General features: G+C 43.2%; 1 protein-coding gene across 14 annotated transcripts in view; it reads right to left on the reverse strand.

Moving 5' to 3' along the window:
• The window catches only part of Ptk2 (protein tyrosine kinase 2), a 217,360-nt gene that overhangs the window by 12,338 nt on the left and 177,262 nt on the right, over positions 1-27,760 (reverse strand). For 8 of the 14 annotated variants that reach the window (XM_090339474.1, XM_090339469.1, XM_090339468.1 and 5 more), the window contains 5 exons: positions 15,609-15,720; positions 12,561-12,647; positions 8,573-8,710; positions 6,904-7,035; positions 3,526-3,588 (listed from right to left, as the gene is read on the reverse strand). In XM_090339474.1, coding sequence (XP_090195600.1) covers positions 3,526-3,588; positions 6,904-7,035; positions 8,573-8,710; positions 12,561-12,647; positions 15,609-15,720 — 532 coding nt within the window. The remainder of the gene's footprint in view (positions 1-3,525; positions 3,589-6,903; positions 7,036-8,572; positions 8,711-12,560; positions 12,648-15,608; positions 15,721-27,760) is intronic. The other 6 variants (XM_090339473.1, XM_090339471.1, XM_090339472.1 and 3 more) reach the window with 1 other exon arrangement.

Raw genomic sequence — 27,760 nt, forward strand, 5'->3', positions numbered from 1 at the left:
GAAAGTTATTCATTATATGACTTAGGAAATGGTAAACCCTCTGTACAGTACCTTAATAAAATATTTTTTTAAGAAGACAAACTATGCCTTGACTTAGGTTTGGTATAGGTTAAAAAAAAAAAGACCCATGTGAGGTGCTGTCAGTTTATGTCTATAATTGCATCTATTCTGTAGGCTGAGATGCTGAAGACTGTAGCTTAAAGCTAGATTGTGCAGAAAAGTCCATATCCAAAATAACCAGCAATTTGTATGCTGGGTGTCATGATGGCTCAGATCTGTAATCCTAGCTACTCAGGAGGCTGAGATATGAGCATCACGATTCAAAGCCAATTCCAAGGAAAGACTTTCTCACAGGTAAGTCTGTGAGATTCTTATCTCCAATTAACCAGCAAAAAGCTGAAGTGGAGCCGTGGCTCAAGTAGTAGAGGGCTAGCTTTGAGCAAAAATACTCAGATGCCCAGTACCTCCTCCCACCCCCATACGCACTGTAGGTATAGCTCAAATGGAAAAAAAAATGACAGTCAAGCAAGAAAGCCAAGTAAGTATAAGGTGTTGGAGAAAAGTTCACTTAGGACCATCTTAAGTTGTTGTGCCTTCACTTATTCACTCAGTCACTCACTCACTTTTACCAGATGCACTAAAGTCACCAGTTCATTTTTTAAGATTTTACCATACAGCTTAGGTTAGCCTCGAACTCTTGATACTTCTTGCCTCTGCCTCCTGAATTTTGGGTTACATATGGGTGCCACCATGCTCAGCTTCTACGACTGCTTTTAAAACATCATTACCACTGGTAGGATAGTTTGTCTGGCATGTATAAGGTTTAGCAGGGCCTGGGAGCATAGCCTAGAGTGTTTACCTAGCATGCAAGAAGCCCAAAGTTTGATTCCTTGGTACCACATACTCAGAAAAAGCCGAGAGTGGTGCAGTGGCTCAGGTGGCAGTGTTAGCCTTGAGCAAAAAGTGTCCAAGGACAGTGCCCAGACCCCAAATTCAAACCCCAGGACTGGCAAAAACAAAACAAAAACAAAAGGATTCAGCAGCACTGCTGAAAACTGTAGGGAAGTGTTTTAGGAACTTTCCTGCCCAAGCTGGCTTTGAATCATGACTTCAGATCTCAGCCTTCTGAGAGCTATAATTATAACCACTAGTGTTGGGCTAAGGTGTCTTTTACCAGAAAGCTATTTTTAAAAAAAAAATACAGTTATATAATACTTGGTGTAATAAACATTGTTTCATCACCCAAGAATCAGTGTTTTAAAGTGACACCATGCTGATATCAATTTTAATTAATTAATCAGGTACCAATTTTGGTACCAGTATTCTGGGCTTCATGCTCTCACTTGTTTTTTGTTTTGTTGATTGTGAGGCTGGAACTCAGGGCCTGGGTGCTGTTCCAGAGCAATTTTGCTCAAGGCTATTGCTCTACCACTTTGAGCTATAGCCGCACTTCCTGTTTTTTTTTTTTTGGTCTTTTTTTTATTAAATAATTTATTAACATTGATTTTTACATCACATTTCTTTTTTTTTTTTTTTTTGGCCAGTCCTGGGCTTGAGCTCAGGGCCTAAGCACTGTCCTTGGGACTTTCTCAAGGCTAGAGCTCTATCACTTGAGCCTCAGCACCACTTCTGGCTTTTTTCTATGTATGTGGTACTGAGGAATCGAACCCGGGTCTTCGTGCATGCTAGGCAAGCACTTTAACCACTAGGCCAAACTCCCGGCCCTTACATCACATTTCAAATGATGTGTTTAACAAACAAGTATTCAAGAAGGGACTCTCTATATACAATCACCACTTCCAGTTTTTGAGTGGTTGAGATAAGAGTTTCACAAGGACTTTTCTGCCAGCACTGGCTTTGAACCCTGATCTTCAGACCTTAGCCTCCTGAGTAGCTAGGATTATAGGCATGAGTCACTGGCCTCTAGCTCTCACTTGATTTTTTTCTTTTTAAGCTCAAGGCTAGTGTTTCACCACTTAAACCACAGTTCCACTTTTTTTTTTGTGGTGAACTGGAGAGAAGAATCTCATGGACTTTTCTGTTGCTGGCTTTGAACCTCCATCCTTAGATCTCAGCCTCCTTAGTAGCTAGGAAAGCCAGGGCAACTGGCCTTTTTTTTTTTTTTTTTTTTTTGCTAGTCCTAGGGCCTGGACTCAGGAGGGCCTGGGCACTGTCCTTCCACATTTTTTGCTTAAGGCTAGCACTCAGCCATGTGAGCCACAGCACCACTTCTGGCTTTTTGTGTATATGGTACTGAGGAATTGAACCCAGGGCTTCATGTGTGCTAGGTGAGCACTCTACCACTAGGCTCTGCTCCAGGCCTCTATTTGTCTAGTTTTAAGGTCCGTCTCACTATGAAGGCTGACACGGTGTATGTGAACCAGTAGTCTCTTTCTACCCATAAGCCTGGTGAGGACAACCATGGAAGTCTACCACTGTCAGGCCGTATGTACTAACAGAGACTGCATCCCCCATGCCCACCCCTACTGGGGGAAATCTAACTGAATGTTTTAGGCTACTTCCTCCAAATGCTGGAAACACTTCTAGGCACTATAAATGCCTCCGGTTGACTCATAGGCTAGTTTGGGATTCCTCCTCTCTGAGAATGAAATCTTGTCTGCACAAATTTTATGTGACTTGAAACACAACCACAAAAGAAATATGAACAGTTAGCAAACAACAGTCTGTCTGTGTACAGACAGAAAACATGTGTAAAAGTATTCCCTTAGGTCATAGGGAGCCTAGTGTACTACTAAAACGTTTCTCTCACTGGGTGTAGTGGCTCACACCTGTAATCCTAGCTACTCAAGAGGCTGAGATTTGAGGATCAAGGTTCAAAGTCAGCCAGGGCACAAAAGGACCTGAGACTCTTATTTATTTATTTATTTTTGCCAGTTCTGGGCTTGAGCTCAGGGCCTGAGCACTGTCCTTGGACTTTCTCAAGGCTAGAACTCTACCACTTGAGCCTCAGCACCACTTCTGGCTTTTTCTATATATGTGGTACCAAGGAATCGAACCCAGGTCTTTGTGCATGCTAGGCAAGCACTCTACCACTAGTCCAAACTCCCGGCCCCAAGACCTGAGACTCTTATTTGCAATTAACCTCTAAAAAAAAAACACACACACACAAAAAAAACGGGAATTAGGGCTTGGCTCAAGGGTAGGGTGGTAGCCTGGAGCTGAAGAGCTCAGGGACAGTGCCCAGGTCCAGGGGGTAGAGTGGTAGCCTTGAGGTAAAAAGCTCAAGGACAGTTCCCAGGCTCAGTCCAAGCTCTATGACCCCTCCACTCCCCCCCACAAAATAAATAAATAAAAAGCTTCTCTCAATAGCGAGGCAAGAAATACTACTTCTAAGAATTCCATAGTCCTAGCTAGAATGTTTGCTTTATTGCTAGAATGAAATCATTGCTCCTATATTGCCAAATACTGCAAATGCTGGCTGGGTATCTTAGAACACAACACTGCTGGCCCACTGGAGTGTGAGTGGAGCCCCTGGAGCCCAGGGCAGCCTCAGCAAGGACTTACTGGGCCCTGAAGACTACCATCCTCCCGGTCGATGCTGCCTCGAGAGAGCCTCACGTCAGGTTTCTAGAAAAACAAAGACAACTTCATTTTTTTCCTCTGAAAGCTATGACAGTCTAGACAGTTTAAATAACTTCCTGTAGCACATCTGTCCTCTGTCACCATAGTCTCTCAAGCTTCCTGTCTCTTCCCTGACAGTCTTGAAGTAAAGTACTTTGCCATTACACTGAATCTGTGTTCTTGAGTCTGACTTTGCCCCTGCCCTTCAGGTTTGTATCAGACAAGCCCAAGTTTTACTGCCCTTTTCCCTGTTTGCTGCAGAAGACTGAAACCGGGCCTTTGCTCATGTCAGGCAAGTTCTCCACCATTGGACCACACCCCATACACTGTGCTTGTCTTTTTCTTTTCTTTCTGGTCATGGGGCTTGAACTCAGGGCCTGGGTGCTGTCCCTGAGTGTCTTTGTGTTCAAGGCTAGCACTCTACCTCTTCAGCCACAACACCATTTCCAGCTTTCTCTGAGCTGTTTGATAAAGAGTCTCACAGACTTTTCTGCCTGGGCTGGTTTTAAACCATGATCCGCAGATCTCAGCCTCTTGAGTAGCTAGGATTACAGATAGGCATGAGCCACCAGCACCTGGCTATGTTAGTCTTTAGATGGATCTTGATTTCTTATTCATTTATTTTTGTGGGGCTTGAACTCAAGGCTTCATACACACACACACACACACACACACACACACACGTATATATATATACACATACATACACATATATACGAATATATGTATACGTATATATACACACATATATACACACATATATACGTATATACACACACACACATATATACACACACGTATACATATACAAACATACATACATATATATTTACCCCAGGGCTTGAACTCAGGACACTGTCCTTGGGCTTTCTCAAGGCTAGAGCGCTCTACCACTTTAGCCACAGCACCACTTCTGGCTTTTTCTGTGTATGTGGTACTGTGGAATCGAACCCAGGGCTTCGTGCATGCTAGGCAGACATTCTACCACTAGACCACGCTCCTGGATAAGGCCTCATACTCTTGCTTAGTCTTTTTCATTCAAGGCTGATGCTCTACCACTTGGCCATACCTCTACTTCTAGCTTTTTTGCTGGCTAACTAGAGGTAAAAGTCTTGTATTTGCACCCAGACTAGCTTCAAACTTTGATCCTGAGTAGCTGGGATTACAGGCATAATAATCTCTTTCTTTTTCTTTGTCGGTTGTGGGGCTTGAACTCTCCCCGAACCCTTCAGCTCAAGACTAGTCCTTTACCACTTTAACCATAGTGCCAATTCTGGTTTTCTGGTATTTAATTGGAGATAGGAGTCTCATGGACTTTTGTGCTTGGGCTGGCTTTGAACCTGAGATCCTCAGGCCTCAGCCTCCTGAGTAGCTAGGATTACAGGTTTGAGCCACTGGTGGTGCCTGGCTGGGTCTCCCCACCCCCACCCCAGTCCTGGGGCTTGAACTCAGGACCTGAGCACTGTCCTTGGGCTTTCTCAAGTCTAGAACTCTACTACTTGAGCCGCCCCCAGCTTTTCTTGTGACCATAACTCTCCCTCCAGGTGGGCAGGAATTTACCAGGTCAGGTCATGACCAGACTCTTGGGATACCCTGCTCCTGAAGAAGGGAGGCAAAGAAAGAGGAAGGGCAAGAAACATCATGGTGGGCAGTGCCCGTGGGATATGTCACCTGGCCACGCTGGAAGCCATGCAGAGGCTGGTGGGATGTGTCACCTGACCATGCTAGAAGTCATGCAGAGGCTGGGTGCATGCTGTACAGAGTACTGGGTATACAGGTTTATGCATTCATCATGTGTTCATCAGACTTTGTAGCTCTAGATCTGCTTCTGAGGAGCAGGGCTGTATTTCAGTAACACCCCCCATTTCCACTCCTGCAGGCTCATGTTCTCCTATTCTCATTTCCAAAATCTCAACTTAAGATGGCAAAATTGTTTGTATTTAAGTTCTAAGGTAACTAATTTAGTAGTAAAAACCTGACCTGATAGTCTTGCTTCTTCACTCATGTGAATATTTATATTCTGCTGTTAGAAATATTAGTAGTTTTGACTATTATAAAATGTGATACGGATCATATATGTCATTAACTTTCTAGGAGTAAAGAAATATTGAATTAGAAAATTCTGAGACATACATGACCCAGCCCTAAAGAGTTAGGACAAAGGATTCCTTACAGGATGACTGTAAAGACTGAGTAATTTCAGACAGAAAACATGTGAATATTGTGAATGGCAGCAATACTGAGACTCTTGCTTGCTGCCTGTTCTTTACTGTCACCTTTCACCTTTCAAAAGGGTGTGTGTTCAGTAAGGGCACTTGTCCTGAATGGGGTACAAATGTAGCAGCTAACGTATGGAAAGGGTTTTTTTTTTTTTTGGTGGGTCATGGGGCTTGAACTTGGCCTGGGCACTGTCCCTGAGCTCTACAGCTCAAGGTTACCACTGTACTCCTAAGCCTGGGCACTGTCCCTAAGCTCTTCAGCTCCAAGCGTCCACCCAACCCTTTAGTTGCACCCACTTCCCATTTTCTAGAGGTTAATTGGAGATAAGAGTCTCAGGTCCTGGTTGGGTACCCTGGCTCATGCCTATAATCCTAGCTACTTAGGAGGCTGAGATCTGAGGATCAAGGTTCAAAGCCAGCCTGGGCACAAAAGGACCTGAAACTCCTATCTCTAATTAACCTCTAGAAAACGGTAAGTGGTGCTTGGCTCAAGGGTAGGGTGGTAGCCTTGAGCTGAAGAGCTCAGGGACAACGCCGAAGCTGAGTTCAAGCCCCATGATCCACAAAAAAAGAAAGGAAAGGGAAAAGAAAGAAAGAAAGGAAGGAAGGAAGGAAGGAAGGAAGAAAGGGAGGGAGGGAGGGTGAAAGAAAGAAAATAGGGCCCCAGCGACAGTGCCCAAGCTCTGAATTCAAGCCCCAAATAGACCAAAAAAAAAAAAAAAAAAAAAGGCAATCCTGATCTAGGTAGTCTGGGAATAAATGGAAACAAAGCCCTATTTGAAAAGTAAGCAAGGGGCTTGGATCAAATGGAACTCCTGCCTAACATGGGTGAAGCTGGAGTTCTGTTTCACTGCTCACCCCCCGAAAATAGACAAAAACCCAGAACAACAACAATAGTCATGAAAACAAGAAAATAACTGAGCTGAAGGTGTGGCTCAAGTAGAAGTGGAAATAAATGCAAATAACCCACTTACTTTAGGTTTGAGAGGCCAGATATAAAATAAATTCCTCTGCTTTGGAAAATAGTTGTGTAATAATCCCAAATATCACAGTAGCTTCACAGTGTTTAAACAGTGAAGAAGATGCTCAGGAACACAATTACCAGAAATCTCTCCTCTTTTTCCAGCCAGCGCTGATCTTCCTCCATTTCCTGCTGTTGTCGGATCAGCCGCTCTTCCATCAGGTGGGTGGGTAAGACTTGTCCAATGCCTCGCAGGTCCAAGGCTGCCGAGTCCTGGAAGGAGGAATGGAAATAGCATATCCAGTCTCAGGAATCTGTTTGTTCACTCCTACTGTTGTGTGCCATTCAAATCAGTGAAGCAAGATACAAAGAATGGTAGGAAAAATGCCTTTCCTATTCCTGCCACTTCCTACAAATTAAAATTTATTGTATGTTACAGACCTGCCAATAGGGGGTGCCGACGAAGAAATCATCTATAGGATCATTTAGCAGGGGGTGGTGGAGCACACCAAGAGTTCTAGGCTAGCCAGTGAAAAATTAGTGAGATCCTATCTCAAAATTAACCCCAAAAGGAACTAGAGCTTAGGTAGAAAAGTGCTCAGGCTCAAGGCCCTGGGCTCAATACTCAGTAATACAAAAATGAGAGAGAGGAGCAATAAGAAAGAAAGGATAGAGAGGAAGAAAAGAGAGGAGAGAGAGACTCTAAGATGTGTACAAAGAATACAATAAAACCATAGAAACAACTTTATTTATTTATTTATTTATTTATTTTTGCCAGTCCTGGGCTTGAGCTCAGGGCCTGAGCACTGTCCTTGGACTTTCTCAAGGCTAGAGCTCTACCACTTGAGCCTCAGCACCACTTCCGGCTTTTTTCTATGTATGTGGTACCGAGGAATCGAACCTGGGTCGTCGAGCATGCTAGGCAAGCACTCTACCACTAGGCCAAACTCCCGGCCCCAGAAACAACTTTAAAAGAGTAACAACAGGGTTAATTATGATGCATATACCCTAGAAAGTATTAAAGTCATTAAACATGTACTCAAAGAAAATGAACAAAAATTAAACTATAAATTACTCTTCGATCCAAATAATTTTTTTTTTTTTTTGGGTTGGTTGTAGGGCTTCAACTCTGGGCCTGGGCGTTGTCCCTGAGCTCTTCAGCTCAAGGCTATCTGCCCTACCCTTTGAGCCACAGTGCCATTTCCATTTTTTGGTGATTAATTGGAGACAAGAATCTTGGACTTTTTAGTGCCCGGGCTGGCTTTGAACCATGATCCTCAGATCTCAGCCTCCTGAGTAGCTAGGATTATAGGCATGAGCCACCACGCCTGGCCCAAATAATTTTTAATATTGTAAACCTGGTTTTTCATTTTACCAGGCAAGTTGCATAAAAATCAGCATTGTCCATAGAACCGATGCTCGGTCTACCTGATTTTTTTTTTTTTTGACTTCATGTACATGTTGATTATATTCAATTTAGAGTTCTGTCTTTTTCTTTTTTTTTTCTTTGCCAGTGTTGGGGCTTGAACTCAGGGCCTGGGCACTGTCCTTGGGCTTTCCCAAAGCTAGTGCTCTACCACTTGAGCCACAGCATCACTTTCAGCTTTTTTATTTATGTGGCACTGAGGAATTGAACCCAGGGTGTTGTGCATACTAGGCGAGCACTCTACCACTAGGCTACACTCCCCCCCCTTTTTAGGAATTTCTCTTAGTGGAAAAAAAATCCACAAAACCACAAAATACAAGAGAAGATGTGCTTTAAGCTTCAATCTTCAGTTAACAAACCAAAGGCCAAGAACATCCAATTTACCTCCATGTTGGGCTGCCACATTGATATCTCTTGAGGTCTATGATTCCATGACTCTGTTTGGTCCAGAAGAGATGCTTGGCCTGGGTAGATGCTGCCAGCCATGGCTGTGATTCCATGTGAACCAGGGTAGCCAGAGACCTGAAAGTGTTATGCAAGGTAAAGCACAACTTTATCATGGTTCTGCTTTGCATATGAAACAAAGTTATAGAAAATACTGTGGTATCTAGAATAATTGCCCTGGTTCAAGTTCTAATCTCTAACCTCCTGAACACCTGAGAATGTTCTTTAGCATGGCAGATAGGACTCTAAATCATGACACTGAGTGCAACATAATTACAAGTGTCCTTAAGTACAAGATTTAGAATGGACAATGATTTAACACTTTGTAGACTAAGGGAACCAAGTGTCAAGCAATGTAGATGGATTGTAGAAGTTAGTAGGGAAAGAAAAGAGGTTCTCACTGATATCCTCAAGAGAGGCAATTTTCTGTAGCTCCATTAGATAAATAACACAAATAGATACTAGAAGATAAAAAAATTATTTACTTTGGAATTTTGCATTTATGGGCATGCTTAGAGCAAACTACCTCTGGGTACAAAAGCACCTAGAAGCCCCCACACAGCCACATCATGCTCTAGAGCTCTTCTTTCTGGCAAAACTCACCACCATCCTCAACAAGAGCCAAGAAATACAAGAAACCCCTGTTGGGTATGGTATGTCATATATGTACTCTGGTAATTGAGGCAGGATTCCAAGTTTGAGGCCAGTCTGGGCTACTTAGTGAAACTATGTCTCAAAAACCAGCCAAGCAACCAAGCAACAATCTCCCCCTTGAAATCTCAAGTGGGAGCTGAGATGGTGAGAAGGTCATGTGTTCTCCTTCTGACAGTGGTGACTAAGGCAGAGTTTAGTGGGACAGCAGGAAGAATCCAGGCAGAAAAAGAATAAATGGTGTTTCTTGACTCAGGCTTAAGTGAGCAGAATCAGGGTTTGTATCCATAAAGCATGATATGGGTGAAATAAAGCACAGTCAATTCATCTTCCCAAACATCAGTATAAAATACCCTTCAGCTAAAGTTTTTTTTTGACATATTTTTTTATTGTAATTAGTAAAAGGGTTACATGATATTTGCCAGATAGAATTCACATACATTGATACCCTTTCACATGTCTTGGTACCCATTTCCCTCCCCCTTCAGCTAAAGTTTTATGTATGTATTGTTTCTAGGCACTGATCTTTTTTTTTTTTTTGGCCAGTCCTGGGCTTGAGCTCAGGGCCTGAGCACTGTCCTTGGACTTTCTCAAGGCTAGAGCTCTACCACTTGAGCCTCAGCACCAGTTCCAGCTTTTTCTATGCATGTGGTACCAAGGAATCGAACCTAGGCCTTCATGCATGCTAGGCAAGCACTCTACCACTAGGCCAAATTCCCAGCCCCTCTAGGCATTGATTTATACCAAAATTTCATAACTAATTAATGAACTGTAAGTAACATCTATGGAGAGGTGTTTATTTGGGTAAAATGGCTAGATTAATAATAAATATTTCTACCAAATACAAACTGTTATACACTACTATCTTTGTAAAAAATGACACAATGCTGACAGAGAACTTTGAGAATTTTCACAATGAAGTTTCAAATGACTGAGAACAGGTGTGTGTGTGTGTATGTATGTGTGTGTGTGTGTGTGTGTGTGTGTGTGTGTGTGTGTATGCGTGTTTGGTACCTAAGGCTGAAAAGCAAATTTTCCAGTTGTTTTCATCAATCAGGTAGGAAAAGGGACTTAGAAAATAATTATATATTTGGTCAAAGAAAAAAAAATAATTTATTCTGGATACCGTTCTAAGGCACTGGAGGTAGGAACCCAGCCCTGCCTGTTCCAGGGACTACTCTCCTGGGGTCAGCCAACAAAACACAGGAGCCCTAAGCCTAAGGAGTGCTGGGCTTCCCCCTGGCTCTACCAGCCACCTGCAGACTTGCTAGGTGGTAGCATGGCTCTGACAGCTGTCTAAGGAATGCATAATGCTGCTACTCAATTCCCACTTGGGGCCAGCTGAGCTTTGATCTTCAGTGTGGCCCCTGTGATGAGGTGCCAACTGCTGGAGCACAAGGTGTTTTGGCAGTCAGATATGGGCCTTCTCTTGGGAGGGTATACATATTTCCTACTGTTCTGATCATGATCATCCTGGCCAGACTGTCACACAGTGGCAGCCCTGTATCCAGTGCCTGGATGGTAGATGAGTGAACAGTGTGGAAACTGAAGGATCTATAGCTACAGGCAGGCAGGCGGATCATCTTGGTGCTGGATCTCCTAAAATAGACACTGAGCCACTTAAGCAGAACCCCTGAGGCTGCTTGACAGTGACACTCTATTTCAGAACTAGTATACAGGATTCTGGGGATGAGAGTACAAAGCTTGAAATCTACCCAGTTCCACTGCTAAACAAACATGTACATATAATCTAGTCTTTTCTAGTAACACTTTCTCTCGTGGTATCACAGTACCAAGTATAGACTAACAGTAGCTCTGAATTTCTGCCTATACTGGCCGAAGGGGTCCCTAATTGTGAGGCAAAAATGCATTGAGCCCCCCTTAGCAGTACTTGACTCTTGCAAACTTTATGAGTCAAAAAATCTGCTCTCTGGCTGGGAGTTTGGCCTAGTGGTAGAGTGCTTACTTAGCATTCACAAAGACCAGGGTTCAATTCCTTGGTACCACATACATAGAAAAGCTAGAAATGGTGTTGTGACTCAAGAGGTAGAGCGCTACCCTTGAGGAAAACACAAGAACAGTGCTTATTTAGGCCCTGAGTTTAAGCCCCAGTACCGGCCAAAACAAACAAAAAAAATCTGTTCCCTAAACCACATTTCATTGTACCAAACTAGACAATCAGTCTCTAGTAGGTAACATCATCAGAAGAGCTATTCTCTTAAGGCCAGGCCACCTGGCTGGAGAGCCTCTGGGCTCTGGACCAAACACCAAATGGTGTTTGGATGTGAATTATTCTTCAAGATAAGTAGTCTATTATATTCCTTCCTAAAAACCAACACAATCACTCTGCTCCAGGTCCTTTAAGGATGGCTGTGTGTGTGTGTGTGTGTGTGTGTGTGTGTGTGTGTGTGTGTGTAGGGCTTGAACTTTGGGCCTGGGCGCTGTTCCTGAGCTCATCAGCTCAAGGCTACCACTCTACCATTTGTGTTTCAGCACTACTTCTGGTTTTCTGGTGGATTACTGGAGATAAGAATCTCATGGACTTGGGGCCGGGAGTTTGGCCTAGTGGTAGAGTGCTTGTCTAGCAAGCACAAAGACTTGGGTTCGATTCCTCGGTACCACATACATAGAAAAAAGCCAGAAGTGGTGCTGAGGCTCAAGTGGTAGAGCTCTAGCCTTGAGAAATTCCAAGGACAGTGCTCAGGCCCTGAGCTCAAGCCCGGGACTGGCAAAAAAAAAAAAAAAAAAAAAAAATCTCATGGACTATAGTGCCCAGGCTGACTTTGAATTGTGATCCTCAGATCTTAGCCTCCTGAGTAGCTAAGATTACAGGGATGAGTCACAGGTGCCTGGCAAGGATGGCCTTATCTTGAGCTGTGAGGATGTCTGCCTGCAGCTTCAACACTCCTTACACACTTGCAATCATAGTCTCACATCTTGTTTCTGCTATAGTACTTTAAAATTTTACTTTCGCCTTCTAGAAAAACTGCAGTTTGGCATTCCCGCATTCCCTCTGCATAATGTGTCACTGGCTTCTCCTTGTCCATATCAAGAGCAGGTGGGAAAGATCAGGTCTAACAACTGAGGGCTGCACTGCCCCACCTGCTTTAAGACCATGTGAGTAGTGAAGATCCTAGGTGCAAGGCTGAGACAGTTGCTGAGGCCTCTGTAGGTTTCTGCTCACCAAAATAAATATATAAGAAAGTAGAAATTAAGTATAATGTAAATCTCCACCACCCAAAGAACAAAACATACATAGCAGGAACAATCTGTATACCTGGTAATGATTGGTCTGTACCATGTGCTGAGGGCTGGGGTAAAATCCTTCACTGGATCTCGGACTAGGATAACCAGGTCTACTGGGCTGTGAAAATCAACAGAACACCACATAAATAATTTGAGTGATTTCTCTTAGGGCAGCATGATTGAAATCAAAATATTTCAATGAGGGAAAAGAACAGCATTTTAATAATGTTGGGTAACTGGATATTCACATGGAAACACTTCAATCTCTTTTTCAAATAAATCTTAAATGTATATAAGTACTTAAAGTACTTAAAGACTAATAGGAAGAAATATAAGAGATGAGCTTGGGTGAGACAATGATTTCTTGGCCAGGATGACAAAAATACGAAGGACAAAAGAAAAAGAGATCAAATGGCCGTCAATAACATTAAAAAGCTTTGTGTTCCTGGTAATTCAAACAGAAGAGTGGAAAGAGTGTCTAAAGAATAGAAGAATGGAGGCCTGGAGTGTGGCCTCGTGGTGGAGGGCTTGCCTAGCATGCATGAAGCCCTGGGATCCATTCCTCAGTACCACATACACAGAAAAAGCTGGAAGTGGTATCGTGGCTCAAATGATAGAGTGCTAGCATTGGCAGAAAAAAAAAAAAAGAATGTAAGAATGCAATCCATTTATCTAATATGAGAGTTAAAACAGACATGCACAGAGATCTTACAAGTTAGAGCTCAAATGGTAAGTCATTTGCTTTTGGAAAGATAGCATTATCAGATGGATAATCGAATTCAGATATTTTTCTGGGAAGTAAAATGATAGTAGTGTTCTTTGTATTATTATTATTATTATTATTATTATTATTATTATTATTTTGCCAGTCCTGGGGCTTGAACTCAGGACCTAAGCATTGTCCTTGGGTTTTCTCAAGTCTAGAACTCTACCACTTGAGCAACCGCACAATTCTGGCCTTTTCTATGTATGTGGTGTCGAAGAATTGAACTCCATCTTTGTGCATGCTAGGTGAGCACTCTACCACTAGGCCTAACTCCCAGCCCTGAATAACTAAAAATATAAGTTTAATAACTAGTTATGAAGGGCTAAGGCTCAAAGCTGAGGTTAAAAAAAAAAAAATTGAGGGTCAGGAGCACAGCCTAGTGGTAGAGTACTTGCCTAGTATGCACAAAGCCCTGGGCTTGATTCCTTGGTGCCACATACATAGAACTGGCTAGAAATGTCACCGTGGCTCATGTGGCAGAGCACTGGCCTTGAGCGAAAAGTGTCCAAGGACAGTGCCCAGGCCTTGAGTTCAAGCCCCAGGACTGGTAAAAAATAAAAATTAAAAAAATAAATAAAATTACTGAGATCCAGTTTAATCAAAGAACAAGCCAGGCATGGTGTCATATGAAGGTGATCCTGTTACTCAGGAACAGCAGGACCCAAGGCTGGTTTGGGCAAAACCCACGAATCCCTGACTGTAAATCCTAGCTAAGGCTTAGATCTGAGGATTGATGTTTGAAGCAAGCCAGGAAAGACCTTTAAGACTCTTATCTCCAATTAACCAGCAAAAAGCTGGAAGTGAAGTATGAGTACCACAGTTTTGAAAGGGAGGGGGAAGGGGGAAAGGGGAAAGGGGAAAGGGGAAAGAAGGGAAAAGAAGGGGAAAGAAGGGGAAAGAAGGGGAAAGAAGGGGAAAGGGGAAAGGAGTGAGGAGACACTGTGCCCAGTCATCAGGCTGTAAGAACAGCCTGGATGAACTCCTTGACTTCAAAGGTTCTTGTATGTCTAATTTGAACAACACTGCAGAATTACAATACAGGCAAACTGGTCAACAGATCAGAGGACCTTAGATGAAGAGGAGGGGTTCATTTGTCTTCTGTTTTCTGTTGTTCTTTAGGAATACCAAAGGAATGTTCTCTTTTTGTCACTGCTTGACTCAAAGCACTCCCTTCCTCCCCCTGAAGATGATGTGGTTTTCCTCCTTTGCAGAGGGGCTGGGCTCAGGCACCCTTGTCTACCCTTCTGCTGCAGAAGTAGGCTCATTACTTCCAGGGAGTGGTACATTTACTGCCACAAGACTCCACCATAACCAAGAAGGTAAGATTTTGAGTATCATGATTAAAAACAAAATTGGCACAGTGCTGAAACAGCTCTTTGTGTTGACAGATTTATGAATACATTTCAAAAAGAAAAGTTACTGAACTTTTATTATTAGTGACTGAACAGTCAATAATTAATTATAAAGAACACGATTACCATTTTACTTTCCAGAAAAAGGTCTGAAATGGATTATTCATGCGAAAATACTACCTTTTCAAAAGCAAATGTTGTACGAAGACCTCCTGTTATTGTTGTCTCTTTATGCTGGGGCCTGGGTCCTTAAGCTGTTTTTTGTTTTGTTTTGTTTTTGCTGGCACTCTACCACTTGAGCCATTGTTTCACTTCTGACTTCTAACCATGATCTTCAAATCTCAGCTTCTAGAGTAGCTAGGATTACAAGCATGAGCGCCAGGGGCCCAGCTTATTAATGCTTCTTAAACTAAGGAAAATGTTTAGGGCCATGTCAGTACAAAATCTATAGCCACTGTCCAGCGTATAAGGCTGTCCTCCCAATGTAGGAGGAGAAGTGAGAAGGGACCTGAGGGGCACATGGGCAGGTAGGGTGTGAGGGCATTGAGGCAGGAAATAAAAAAGAGATAAGCTTTTCCCCTGACAAACAACCCATCCACATCCTAGAAAAAGGCAGAAAATGTACTCCAAATTCCAACCAAACCAAAGTGAATGTGGTCAGATGTAAGTGGGCTCTATTTAAAGCCTCACTGTGGAGAAAGGAGTGGAGAGGAGAGAAAAAGCAAGAATGTAAATAAAATCATGTCTACTCTGATTGCTCTTGTCCAGCTCACACAGCCTCAACCCGAAATGCAAATTAGGAAAAGAGTACACAGGATGGCAATCTATCAAGGAGGAGCAGGCAAGAGACATGTTATAACTACTGCCAGGGTAACCAGAGACTAAATTTCTGCCTTGTGAAAACAGCTGGGCAGGAGTTAGTTTAAGATGAACCCCAAGGTTGGGTGGGGACCTTGGCTACCTTGGGTGGTGCTTCATCAGACCCTCCAGAGTCCCAAGACACGGTGGCCTGTCTTCTGGACTCCATCCTCATTCGTTCTTCTTGCTGAGCCTTTTCTTCTTCCAGGATTGTGCTAGAGAAACAACATGTTGTGTTACGAGGACTGACAGCTGGAATCACACATGAGACCCCTCCTTAGCCCACACAAAGAATACCAGTTGGCTCCCAGTAGAAAATAACCAAAAAGAAAGGAGCCCACACATAGGGAGAAGAAAAGATTAGGTTTCTAACCCTTCACAAGAGGATTCTAGAATAGCCACAGTCCCTATTGGCAAGTTCATTTACAGCATAGCCAGAGGTTAAGAAAAGAGCTGGGGAAAATGAAGAACAGGCTAAGATGGAATGTTTGTATGCTTTGAACAAAGCAGAAAGACCCTGAGAAATCCTATGCAGCCCTTTATCAAGCACCTACATGCCTGCCTATCGCAGACTCTACACAAACTCAGAGCTCCCCAGCACATGACTTGAGCAATCAGGAAGGGGGCCAAGAACCTCTCCAGCTTGTTCAGTTAACTTCGCACTAACTTTCAACCTAACCAATACCTTATCTGACCAAGAAAATAAGAAGATGCCACAGTATTTGCAGGTGTTTCTGGAAATACTGTTTGTTCTAAGCTGTAAATGCCACACTTACCACCGCTGGGCTGGTCAGGGGCTAAGTGAAGTCCTACATGTCGCTGTGGCTGCCACAGCCTCCGCAGCCTCTGCAGCTATGCTGGGCGGCTTCTCAGTCCTGGCTGTTTGCCAGCCTGTAAGCTCCTCAGAAAGGAGCCAAGGGAGATTCAGCTAGCTCCCATTCCACACAGACTCCCTGGGGCTCAGTGAGAAGAGGGGGGCAAGTCTTTGAAACCTTCTCCTAACTGTGCCAATAACTGGCTCTTTCCTACATGCCTGTAACTAAGATTCCTGATAATGAAGCTCATTCAGAGTTTCTGGCCCCTGGCAGACAGAATCACTCAGGAAACAGTGACATCAACCACACTGGCTCCTTCTAATCTGGGAATCTACTCAATTGTTTGAAAAGACACTCCTGTTGAGGGCTGGAGGCTACTCCTTTCACAGTCACCTTCTGAGTCAGGAAGACAAATTCATTTCATAACTGCTCCAAGTGAGCAAGCTAGCACTGAGAGTGTTAAGGACATTTTCTTCCAAAAGGAAAAAGAATAATGTTTTCCTCAAAGAATCAGATCCCGTTTCTTTTTTTTTTTTCTTTTGGCCAGCCCTGTGGCTTGAACTCAGGGCTACATGCATACTAGGCAAGCAGTCTACCACTAAGCCACATTCCCAGCTCCCTCCTTTCTTGTACCACTTTAAAGGAAAGCTTCCAGTCCAGAAAACCCATCTCCTCCACAAAGTAAGACTGCTTTTTCCTTGTTCCAGTTAGCTTGCTGTGTTAAAGTAGTAACAGTGTTTAAGCATTCACTTCTCAGAAACTGGAGGTAAAGCTCAGGAGTTGAGTACTTGCCTAAATGCATGAGCTCTGGGTTTGAATCTCAGTACTACACACAAAAGTCACAACCTCCCTCCAAATCTCCAGAACTTTCCTGGCTGCTTCATAAGATGGGTAAGACACGAGATCAGGCATTGGCACTGCTGGGTACCTGGCCTATATATAAGGTCCAAGTAAGCCTGGTCAGGGAAGTAACGGGAAGCAGCGCAGGTGCTCAAAGGCTGGCTCTGGCCTCCTCTCAATCAAGAGCACTCACTTTAGGATGAGAAGACGAAAGGAGTAGGTAATGCAGTCATATTCACGTGGGTCAGTAGTTCACTTCTAATGAGGCATCAGCCCTGGCTGCCAACCCAGCAAATATTTGCCAAATTCTACTCGATGCAGGACATTAGTCAGAGAGGTGTTCTGATTAAGGACAAAGAAAGCCTTAAGAAAAGTGTCACCAAAACAGGGGAAAAGAAGGCTGTCCCTCGGGCATCTGTGGCTATACCCTCCCAGGAACTTGGAAGCTGGATAGGAAGAAATCTAGTGAGCAGGCTACAATGACAAATCCATTCTAGCCAGGGCACAAGCATTACAAGGCTGAAGCAAACCAATGGTTCCTATCTACATTTGCGTGTGTGCGTGCGTGCGTGCGTGCATGCGTGCGTGCGTGCGTGCGTGCGTGTGTGTGTCTTGGAGCTTGAACTCGGAATTTGGGTGTTCTCTTTTAGCTATTTTGCACATGGAGAGCACTCTATCACATGAGCCACAGCTTTCTTGGGGGTTTATTACACTTAAGATGCTAATGGACTTTTCCTGATATGACTGGCTTCAAACCCTGATCCTTCAGATCTCAACCTCCTGAGTAGCTAGGATTAAAGGTGTGAATCACCAGAACTACCTAGACTACGTTTTTCATAGAAATTCCTCTAAATTTATTTCCTTCTTCTCCCCCTCCCCTTTCCCTTTCCTAATGGTATTAAATGTGTAACCATATAGATCCTTTTACTATATACTTAGATGAACAGTGCCTGGCCAGCAGGTGACAATTAGTGCTGGATGAGCAACTACTGAAGTATGTGAGAAAGATGCACATACTACTGTTACCTGCCAGACCTCAGGCTTAGATAAACATTCAGAGCTTGCTGGGGATGAAGAAACCGAGAGGGCTAAAACAGTGAGGTAGAGAAGCTGCAGTCTAAGTAGAGCTAAAGCTAGGCACAAGCTGGAACACAAAAAGATTATGTAACCAGAGACAAGACTGTTTTACATACTTCACACACAAAAGTGATACCTCTCTGACCATTTGCCTTGAAGGGCTGTTGTAAGCAACAGGAAACAATCTATACAGAGCTCTGAGACAGGCAGCACAGTGGCTCATTCTGTACTCTTAGCTACCCCGGATGCTGAAATTGGGAGACTATGGTTTGAGGCCAGACTGGGAAAACAAACCAAGGAAATCCATCTCAACCAATAAAAAACTTGACATGACAGTACACACCATTGTGTCATCCTAACTACATGAGAAGCAAAGATAGGAGAATCTGGGCCAGGCTGGACCTGGCAAAACAATGAGACACCACTCAAAAAGTAACCAATGCAGGGGCCGGGAACTTTATCCTATTGGTAGAGTGCTAGCCTAGCATGCATGAAGACCCAGGTTCAATTCCTTGGTACTACATACATAGAAAAAAGCCTGAAGTGGTGATGAGGCTCAAGTGGTAGAGCTCTAGCCTTGAGATCCAAAGATAGTGCTCAGGCCCTGAGCTCAAGCCCAGGACTGGCCAAAAAAAAAAAAAGTAACCAGGGCCGGGAGTTTGGCCTAGTGGTTAAAGTGCTTGCCTAGCATGCATGAAGACCCGGGTTCGATTCCTCGGTACTACATACATAGAAAAAAGTCTGAAGTGGTGTTGAGGCTCCAGTGGTAGAGCGCTAGCCTTGAGAAAGTCCAAGGACAGTGCTCAGGCCCTGAGCTCAAGCCCAGGACTGGCAAAAAAAAAAAAAAAAGTAACCAATGTAAAATGTACTGGAGGAGTGGCTCAAGCTGTAGAGTGCTAGTGAGTAACTGCAAGGTCCAGGGTTCAAACTCCAGCACTACAAACAGAGCTCTGAACCCTAGGCTCGCTCTTTCTTTTGTGGAACTTGAACTCTGGGCCTGGGCCTTGCCCCTGAGCTCTTCAGCTCAAGGCTACTACCCTACCCATTTGAGCCACAGTGCCACTTCTGGTTTTCTGGTGGTTAATTGGAGATGAGTCTCATGAACTTTTTGTGCCTGGGCTGGCTTTGAATCTTGATTCTCAGATCTCAGCCTCCTGAGTAGCAAGGATTATAGGTATGTAATTCTGATACTCTGTGTCTGTGAACCTGTCACCACTCTCAGACCATGATTTGGTATCCATGGGTCCTATTGATCAGTCAGTAGAGTTCTGGGAGTCCATTTTGTTTTAAATGGGTCACCCCGGTCTTAAGGCCAATGTCTTCTTCAAACCTTCATCTATGTCGTGAGGCACTTCCCATACACAGACCTTCCCAGCCACTTCCTCTCTGACCTTCTGAATTTACAGCCCAATTCTTCTGCCCTTAATTACATAGTGCCATGTGTGCGACTGAAGTGTATGCACCTAGTGTCCACAGCAGGTCTAACTGGACAGACCAATCTTGAGCTTCAACTCATGCAAGGACAATCTCTTTCCATCTAGCACTTTGATCACATACCAGAAACAGCATGTCAAAATGCTTGTGAGAAACCCCCATCTATAGCTCTGAGTAGTGACGAACATAAATACCACAGAAGCGTTCTGTTTTACAATGTGATGGACTAAGAGGGCACAAGGAGACCTGGCGGAGCTCGCATCCTGCAGCTGCGCAAGAGCACAGGGCAGCGCATGAGAATGCACAGAGTCATGAGGTCAGACTGAAGCATATTTTCCCAGACTCTCAATATTTTTAGTAGCAATACATTCCATCTGAAAGCATCCAGCCGCCTAATGTGAACTGGCAACGAGCCCCTCCCCCACACCCAAGCTTTTCCTGGGATGGCGGTTTCCAAGGCTCAAACTTGCAAGTAGATGAAACAATTAGAGCAATTTAGCAAACCTGAGTGCATCTGATAATTACATGGGCTCAACCTTGAAAGAGAAATCTTGAAGGGAAGGGAGAGCTGCCCTTAATGTTAATTTAAATGTATTTTTTGCTTCTTTTGATTTAAAAGAAAAGGTCACTAAAATAGCAGGTTTGCAGTCAAAGGGCATCAGAGCTCTGGAGAGCTATTGTTTTTCTTCTTTTTGCTTGCCACACCCCCTGTGAAACTCATCTCAAAACCCCACTAGCTAGCACGGAAAAGTCACACGAAAGCCTGTCTGGGCAGCAAAATGACCAGCAAAACATTCGCTTACCACTAGTGGTAGCGAGCAAGGGCATGGTCTACGAGGTTCTTCAGTTTAAATACTGTGCTGAGGTGCAAACTGGGTTTCCAGCCAGGACAAGTCAGCATGTTGGAGTCCAACTGGTCTAGAATGGCTGTAAGTCACCAAAGCAGCCCTATAGGAAAGGGCAGTGGAGAGGAGCTATACCCCTGGGGGTTCAGCACACAAAAGACGGTCTCCCAATCACAAGGGCAATCTTATTACCACGGAGAAAATTTTTAAAAATGTAATTAAACATAAGCTGCCTCTGTACTTGACTTGCTTTCTAGCCACTAGGAAGAGATAAAGTAATACATGCATCATTTCTTTTCCTTCCCTCCTCTGTACTTTCCTTCCCTCTTCGCTTCTTTCTTTCTGGAACCCAGGGCCATGTACATCAAAGGCAAGTGCTGTACCACTGAGCTTCATCCCCTCCCTGATCTCAATTCTGTAGTGTATGTTCTACCTTTTCAAACTATCACCTAAACAAATAGATACAATCTCACAATAAAAATCAGTCTGGGTTTATAGTTACCTGGGCTCTTCTGAAGAAAACAGGAGGGAGGGAGACAGGGAGGGAAAGAGGGAAAGAGAGAGAGTGGGGAGGGGGAAAGAGAGACAGGAACAATAAAAGGGAAAAAGAAAAATTGAGGAAAGGGCTTGTTCTGGCAAGTTTATGGGAATACCAGTTCTGAAATATGATCTCTTGTAACAGCTCAGTATTGCCTCACCAGAAAGGAATGAAGCTGACCTTCTAACAAGCCTGCTGGTGTCTTTGTGAGAAAACAACTCACAGGCTTAGGCAGAGCTGGGGCTGGGAGAACTGGGGGCTGATAGCCACACACCTTGATGCAGCTGTATCTCTGTTCGCCCTATGAGCAGCTGCCATGGACATCTAGCTCCACTGAAATGTCAAAATCACAAATCCTACTCCTCCCTCCACTCATGACATGTCTCCAACTTTAGGGAACAAGTCCTGGCTGCTGTGTTAGACAACTAGAAATTATTACTTTTGTACAGTATACTCACACATATACTCTCTCCCGTATTCCCTCCACCCCAGTTTTCTCCCCCAGAATACTAGAATTATAGGTGCGAGTCACCACTCCCAGATCTTAGTGTGGTCTTTGATATAGAGTCAAGGTTCCTACATTTGTTTTTCCAACTTTTCCAATTTCCTTTTCCTCTCCATCTGTAAACTGAATAAAGACGGTGCCACTGAGACCTACAGACACTTTCCAGAGAAGGAAAGACGCCCATGTCTGATCTGTTTATCATCAGTGCTTCTTAAGGACACTAATCTGGAAATAAAATTCAGTGCATGGAAATTTAGAAACTGTGGGGACAGGAAACTGTCATACGAACAGAATTGTTGGGGAAAAAGAATTATAGTGGTTATGGCTGGGAAGTTTGATGACCACTGTGGTTCTAGTGGTAAATTATAAATATGCAGGTGACATCTGGCTAGAGTTCCTGCTTTGCAATAGGGAAGTAGGGGAGGGAAATGAGCGGGAGAGACAAGGAAAAAGAAATATAGGAACATGGGGGGGGGGTAGGCAGGGTACACTATGGAAAAGACAAAAAAGAATCCAGGTTCTAGAGGTGACGGGGGGGGGGGGGGCTCTCCACCTTGTGACCTGAACAACCAGGGCAAGTCATATGACTTTTTTTTTTTTTTTTTTTTTTTTGCCAGTCCTGGGCTTGAGCTCAGGGCCTGAGCACTGTCCTTGGACTTTTTCAAGGCTAGAGCCCTACCACTTGAGCCACAGCACCACTTCTGGCTTTTTTTTTTTTTTAATGTATATGGTACTGAGGAATTGAACCTGGGTGTTTGTGCTAGGCAAGTACTCTACCAGTAGGTCAAACTCCCGGTCCCCCAAGTCATATGACTTCTAAGCCTCAGTAATTATCCTTTGGAAGAGCTCTGGAATCCAAATAAGGTAAGACCCGAGTTTGATTTCTCGGTACCACATAACATAGAAAAGCCAGAAATAGTGCTGTGGCTCAAGTGGTACAGCTCTAGCCTCGAGGAAAGTCCAAGGACAGGCCCTGCGTTCAGTTCCCAGGACCGGCAAAAAAAAAAGATTGGCACCGAAACAACAAAAACAGTTCAGACAATTTTAGTGGAAGCAGCTTCATCTTTACATTAAATTCCTATTAAATTTCACGTTTACAGATGACAGTAGTGCCTCATGCTTATCATCCTAGCTGCTTTGAAGGCTGAGATGTGAGGATCATAGCATCAAGCCAGCCAGGGCAGGAAAATCAGTGAGACTTAACTATCAAGTGCTGAAAGCATGTGGTTGAAGTGGAAGTACGCGCACACGCACGCACGCACGCACACGCACACGCACGCACACCTAGGTTTGCTATTTACTTTTTAACTATTGAGAGGGCTAAGGATATTGCAAACATTTAAGAAGTAAATGGCAACAGTTGAGAACCTACTACTCTTTTGTACATTTTCTGGCCACAAAGGGATGGCAACAGGGTAGAGAACACTAGGGCTAAGTATGGAGACTAAGGAAGTGCTGAGACACCATCTTAAAGAGCTTCTAATTTAAAGTTGCAGTTTGTAAAAGCCTTACAAAGATGAGGATTTTAACAAGTGGTAACACAAGTCTTCTGGTAGTTGGGCAGTCGCCTCCTAGAGCTAAAGGCCATTGCTCTCATTTACTTATACCTCACAGGCTAGCCTTGACAGACAAGTGATAGAGGAGGTTCTCAGGTATTCTCCAAGAATTTTTTATTGTAATTAATAAAAGGGTTACATGATATTCGCCAGATAGAAGGTGCATTAATTCACATACATTTATACCCTTTCACATGTCTTGGTCCCCATTATCCCCCCCCAACCCCCCCATCTTGGTTTTCCCCCCTTCCCTATCCAATTTTAAATAACCAAATACAAATAGATCCAATATATCAGGTAACAAAGTGAGATACTGTAACAATATGATATAACCAAGGGACAGCAAAAGAGATGAGAGATAACACAGTACATTAAAGACAACAATCATGCATTATATGGCTTTTGTTTCTATATCCTAGAGGTCCTTTCATTTAGTGTCATACTATATGGCCTTATGTATCAAGGTTTTGCTCTATTGCAAATCTTTGCTAGGAGAGCCCAAGGTTTCTACTGATTATGACAAATGAGGGAAACCATTGAGCCTATGTTCCTTTGAGTCTGGCTTACTTCACTTAATATGATTTTTTTCTAAGTCTTTCCATTTCCTAACAAATGGGGCGAGGTCATTCTTTCTGACAGCAGCATAGAATTCCATTATGTACAAATACCACATCTTGTTGACCCACTCATCAACTGAGGGGCACCTGGGTTGGTTCCATATCTTTGCTATGGTGAATAGTGCTGCAATGAACATTGTTGTGCTAGTGGATTTAGTATGCCCTAGTTTCTGGATGGTTGGGTAAATACCAAGTAGTGGAATTGCTGGGTCATAGGGGAGCTCTATGTTTAGTCTTTTGAGGCACTGCCATACTGCTTTCCATAGTGGTTGAATGAGTTTGCACTCCCACCAACAGTGCAGTAATGATCCCTCCTGGCCACATCCCCTCCAGCATCTGTTGTCATTCGTTTTCCTGATCCTGGCCATTCTAACTGGAGTGAGGTGGAATCTTAGCGTTGTTTTGATTTGCATTTCTTTTATGACCAGAGATGTTGAGCATTTCTTCATGTGTCTATAGGCCATTTTTGTTTCTTCTTCAGAGAAGACTCTCTTTAAGTCTTTGGCCCATTTTTTAATGGGATGGTTGTTACTTTGGAGTTTAGTTTTGGAGTGATTCAATTTTTTGAGCTGCTGATATATTTTAGATATGAGGCCTTTGTCCGTTGTTTGGTTGGTGAAGATCTTCTCCCACTCTGTAGGCTTCCTAATTAATTTACTAGCTATGTCCTTTGCCATACAAAAGCTCTGCAGTTTAATGCAGTCCCACTTATCCAGCCTTTCTCTGATTTGTTGTGATTCTTGGTCCTTATTAAGTTTTTTTTAAACTTAAAAAAATTTTTTTTTCCAGTCCCAGGCTTGAGCTCTACCACCTGAGCCACATCACCACTTCTGGCTTTTTTGTTTTTTATTTTTACTAGTCCTCAGGCTTGTACTCAGGGCCTGAGCATTGGGCTTTTTCAAATTTAATGCTCTACGATGTAAGCCACAGCACCACTTCTGGATTTTTTTCTAATGAAAAATACTGGGTGCTAAAGAGTCGAACCTGGGTCTTTGTGCATGCTAGGCGAGCATTCTACCACTAGGCCGAACCCCGGCCCCACAATTCTATTATTAATTGCTTACGTCTTTACTAGTATCCATCACGAGACTGTCTGCCAGTGAGTATACTATATACACTTCCATGGGCCATCTGTAGGAGGTATTTCTGAATTATTTCACTAAATTCTGAAAAACAGTAGGTGGGCAGCATTTATGATCCTGATCTTACAGGGAAGCTAAATAACTTTCTGGAGTGTGTGCACACTGACATCCTGTTAACTCTAAAGGTGTCGTGATAACTCTCACAGTTTGTGTTCCTGAGATGCCTTGCCTTGGGTATGACACTGAAAAGCAGTATAAAAAATGGGTCTTGCCGAGGCTGTGTGGTGGCTCAAGCCTGTAATCCTAGCTACTTAGGAGGCTGAGATCTGAGGATCATGGTTCAAAGCCAACCCAGGCCCAAAAGGACCTGAGACTCCAATTAACCTTTAGAAAACAGGAAGTGGGGCTTGGCTCAAGGGTAGGGTGATATCCTTGAGCTGAAGAGCTCAGGGACAGCTCCCAGGCTGAGTTCAAGCCCCATGACCCACCAAAAAGAAAGAAAGAAAGGAAGGAAGGAAGAGTCTTCTAAGACATTGGTGCCAGCAGCTACAGAGCTAAAGGTCAGTACTGTAAAATCAAGTACCGTAAGCATTACAACCCAACCAGAAACAAAATCATGCAGCTATACATGTTAAGTTCACAGCAGAACTCAAAGTGACCTGGCTTCAGGCTTCCTGAAGTCACCTCTGCTGAGATCTGGCCTTGTCAAAAGCTGCCACACCTGTGCCTGATGTCTGAGTAGTTACTGGGCAGACATGATAGAGTCCCTCCTCTGCTAGAGCGGTAATGTTTTCCTCTGCAAAGGGACAGGGACAGAGCTTCTTGCTTCTCAAGAATACCATGTTGAACAACACAAAATACTCAATAATTGCCACTTATTTTCAATGACAAATGCTGGTGGGGATGTGGAGGAAGAGAAACCCTACTGCACCACTGATGGGGATGTAAACTATTAGTTCTGGAAGGCAGTTTGGAGGTTTCCCAAAAAATTAAAAATGGGCCTTGCCCTATCATCTAGCCATACCACTGCTGGGCATCTACCCTGAGCATTATAACTCACGATATCATAAGGACACCTGCACAGCCATGTGCATCGCTGCACTATTCACAATACCAAGCAATGAAAACAATCCAGATGCTCCACTACTGATGAATGGATACAAAAAATGTGGTACATATATACAATGGAATTCTACATAGCCAACAGACACGATCAAATAATGGGAAGTGGATGAAACCAGAGCAAATCATGTTGAGTGAAATAAGTCAAGACCAAAGGAACAAAAGGCACGTGGTCTCCTTGATATGTGGGTATTAGATCCAAACAGTACAAGCGTGATGACTTAATATTAAGGTACTCAGGTCACTGACATGATCTTGGAGATATAACTACATACATAGACACAATCTATGATGGGATATATACTCTATAGACAATGTTATATAGACCGATATTGTATCTGTGACAAACTCTCAGCTTAATTTTAATTATGTTCTAAAATCTATGTGCCAGTGACTGCATATGGAGATCCCATTCTTGAATAGTTGTTTGTTAAACATGACATTTGAAATATGATGTAAAAATCAGAGTTAATAAAATCTTTCAATTAAAAAAAAACAAAGAACTGTCACTTTTTGAAGTGCAGAGGACACAGTGCTGCTGCTGCCACCCACGCAGCAAGTTTGTCTCAAGAGCTCAGCCACGCTGGCCAAGTCAAAGCACGGCTGTCTTCAATAGTGAAGCTAACAGTAAGATTTCCGTAAACTTCACATGCTACTCATATCCTTCCACTTCATACTCACAATAATTATTTCTAAATTATGAAACGTGAAGAAAACACTAGTGTTAGAGCCACCAGAAGTTTAGCTCACTGCTGGACACTCCACAAAATGATAGTGCTGAATGCAGGCCCAACCCAGGTGAGAAACATGTCTGCATGCTCCGGCTGCCCAACCTGCAAAGTAACATCCAGAGTTCCAAAATGGAACACATTCCTGTTCCTACCAAGCGCACAAGGGACAAATAAGCATATTCACAAACAGGACATTATGTACACCAAAGATAATGAACTACCTGGATAACAAGTGGTCTTACAAACTAAATGATGTGGAAAACAAATCATCAACAAAATAGGATGTACCTTCTGATACATTCACAACAGTGTCTACCATAAGAGGGTCAACTGTGAAATGAGAAGGGGCATTCCAGAGAATTTCTGAGCTCTTATTTTCTTGTTTTGGATACCGGCTACATCATGTGCCCAATTTGTGAAAATTAACTGAGCTGTTTGTTCAGTATGTTTTCAGGTCAGTGCTGGGTATTTATTATATATCTCAATGAAAGTTTGGAAATGTATAAAAGTTGTGAAACCAAACATTAATTGGCTAATTTGCTTATTTCTTGCCCTTCCTCATCTAAAAAGGATTTAAGAGACAACATGAATGAGCAGTATTTACTGAGAGAGTGGCATGAAGACTTTGGATGAAGAGAATGAGTATATTGGGAAATGCTGTTTTTGAACAGAAGCTGCAAAAGCTGTTCATTATTGTTTCTTTGGTATGGTACCTAACAAAGAATAGAACTTAACTAGGGATTAAATCATTTTTCTATTAAAATATTTAGTATATTCTTGTAATTTATCATAAAGCACAAAAACACTAGAGTATTTTCATCATATTTACACATTTTCATTGAGGATTTTTTTCACTAGATATAGGCTACCTACACGTTGCTCCCATTCTCCCCAAGTTCACTCTGTGAGCATGGATGCTGTCTCAGCAAAATCTGGCAAAGTCATTTCTCTGTGACTTTGACAAAGTCTAGAAGTGTTGTCCCTAAAAGTCACTTTCCTCAACTTATATAGTCACAAGGAATGTAGAAGAATGGAAGGACAATGGGGGTGGGGTGGGGTTTGGGCTGCTTGTCGTGGCTACTTTTTTTTTTTT

Source organism: Megascapheus bottae, chromosome 9 (assembly GCF_031878675.1).
Source record: "Megascapheus bottae isolate mThoBot1 chromosome 9, mThoBot2.hap1, whole genome shotgun sequence".
In the NCBI taxonomy this organism is placed as follows: Eukaryota; Metazoa; Chordata; class Mammalia; order Rodentia; family Geomyidae; genus Megascapheus; species Megascapheus bottae.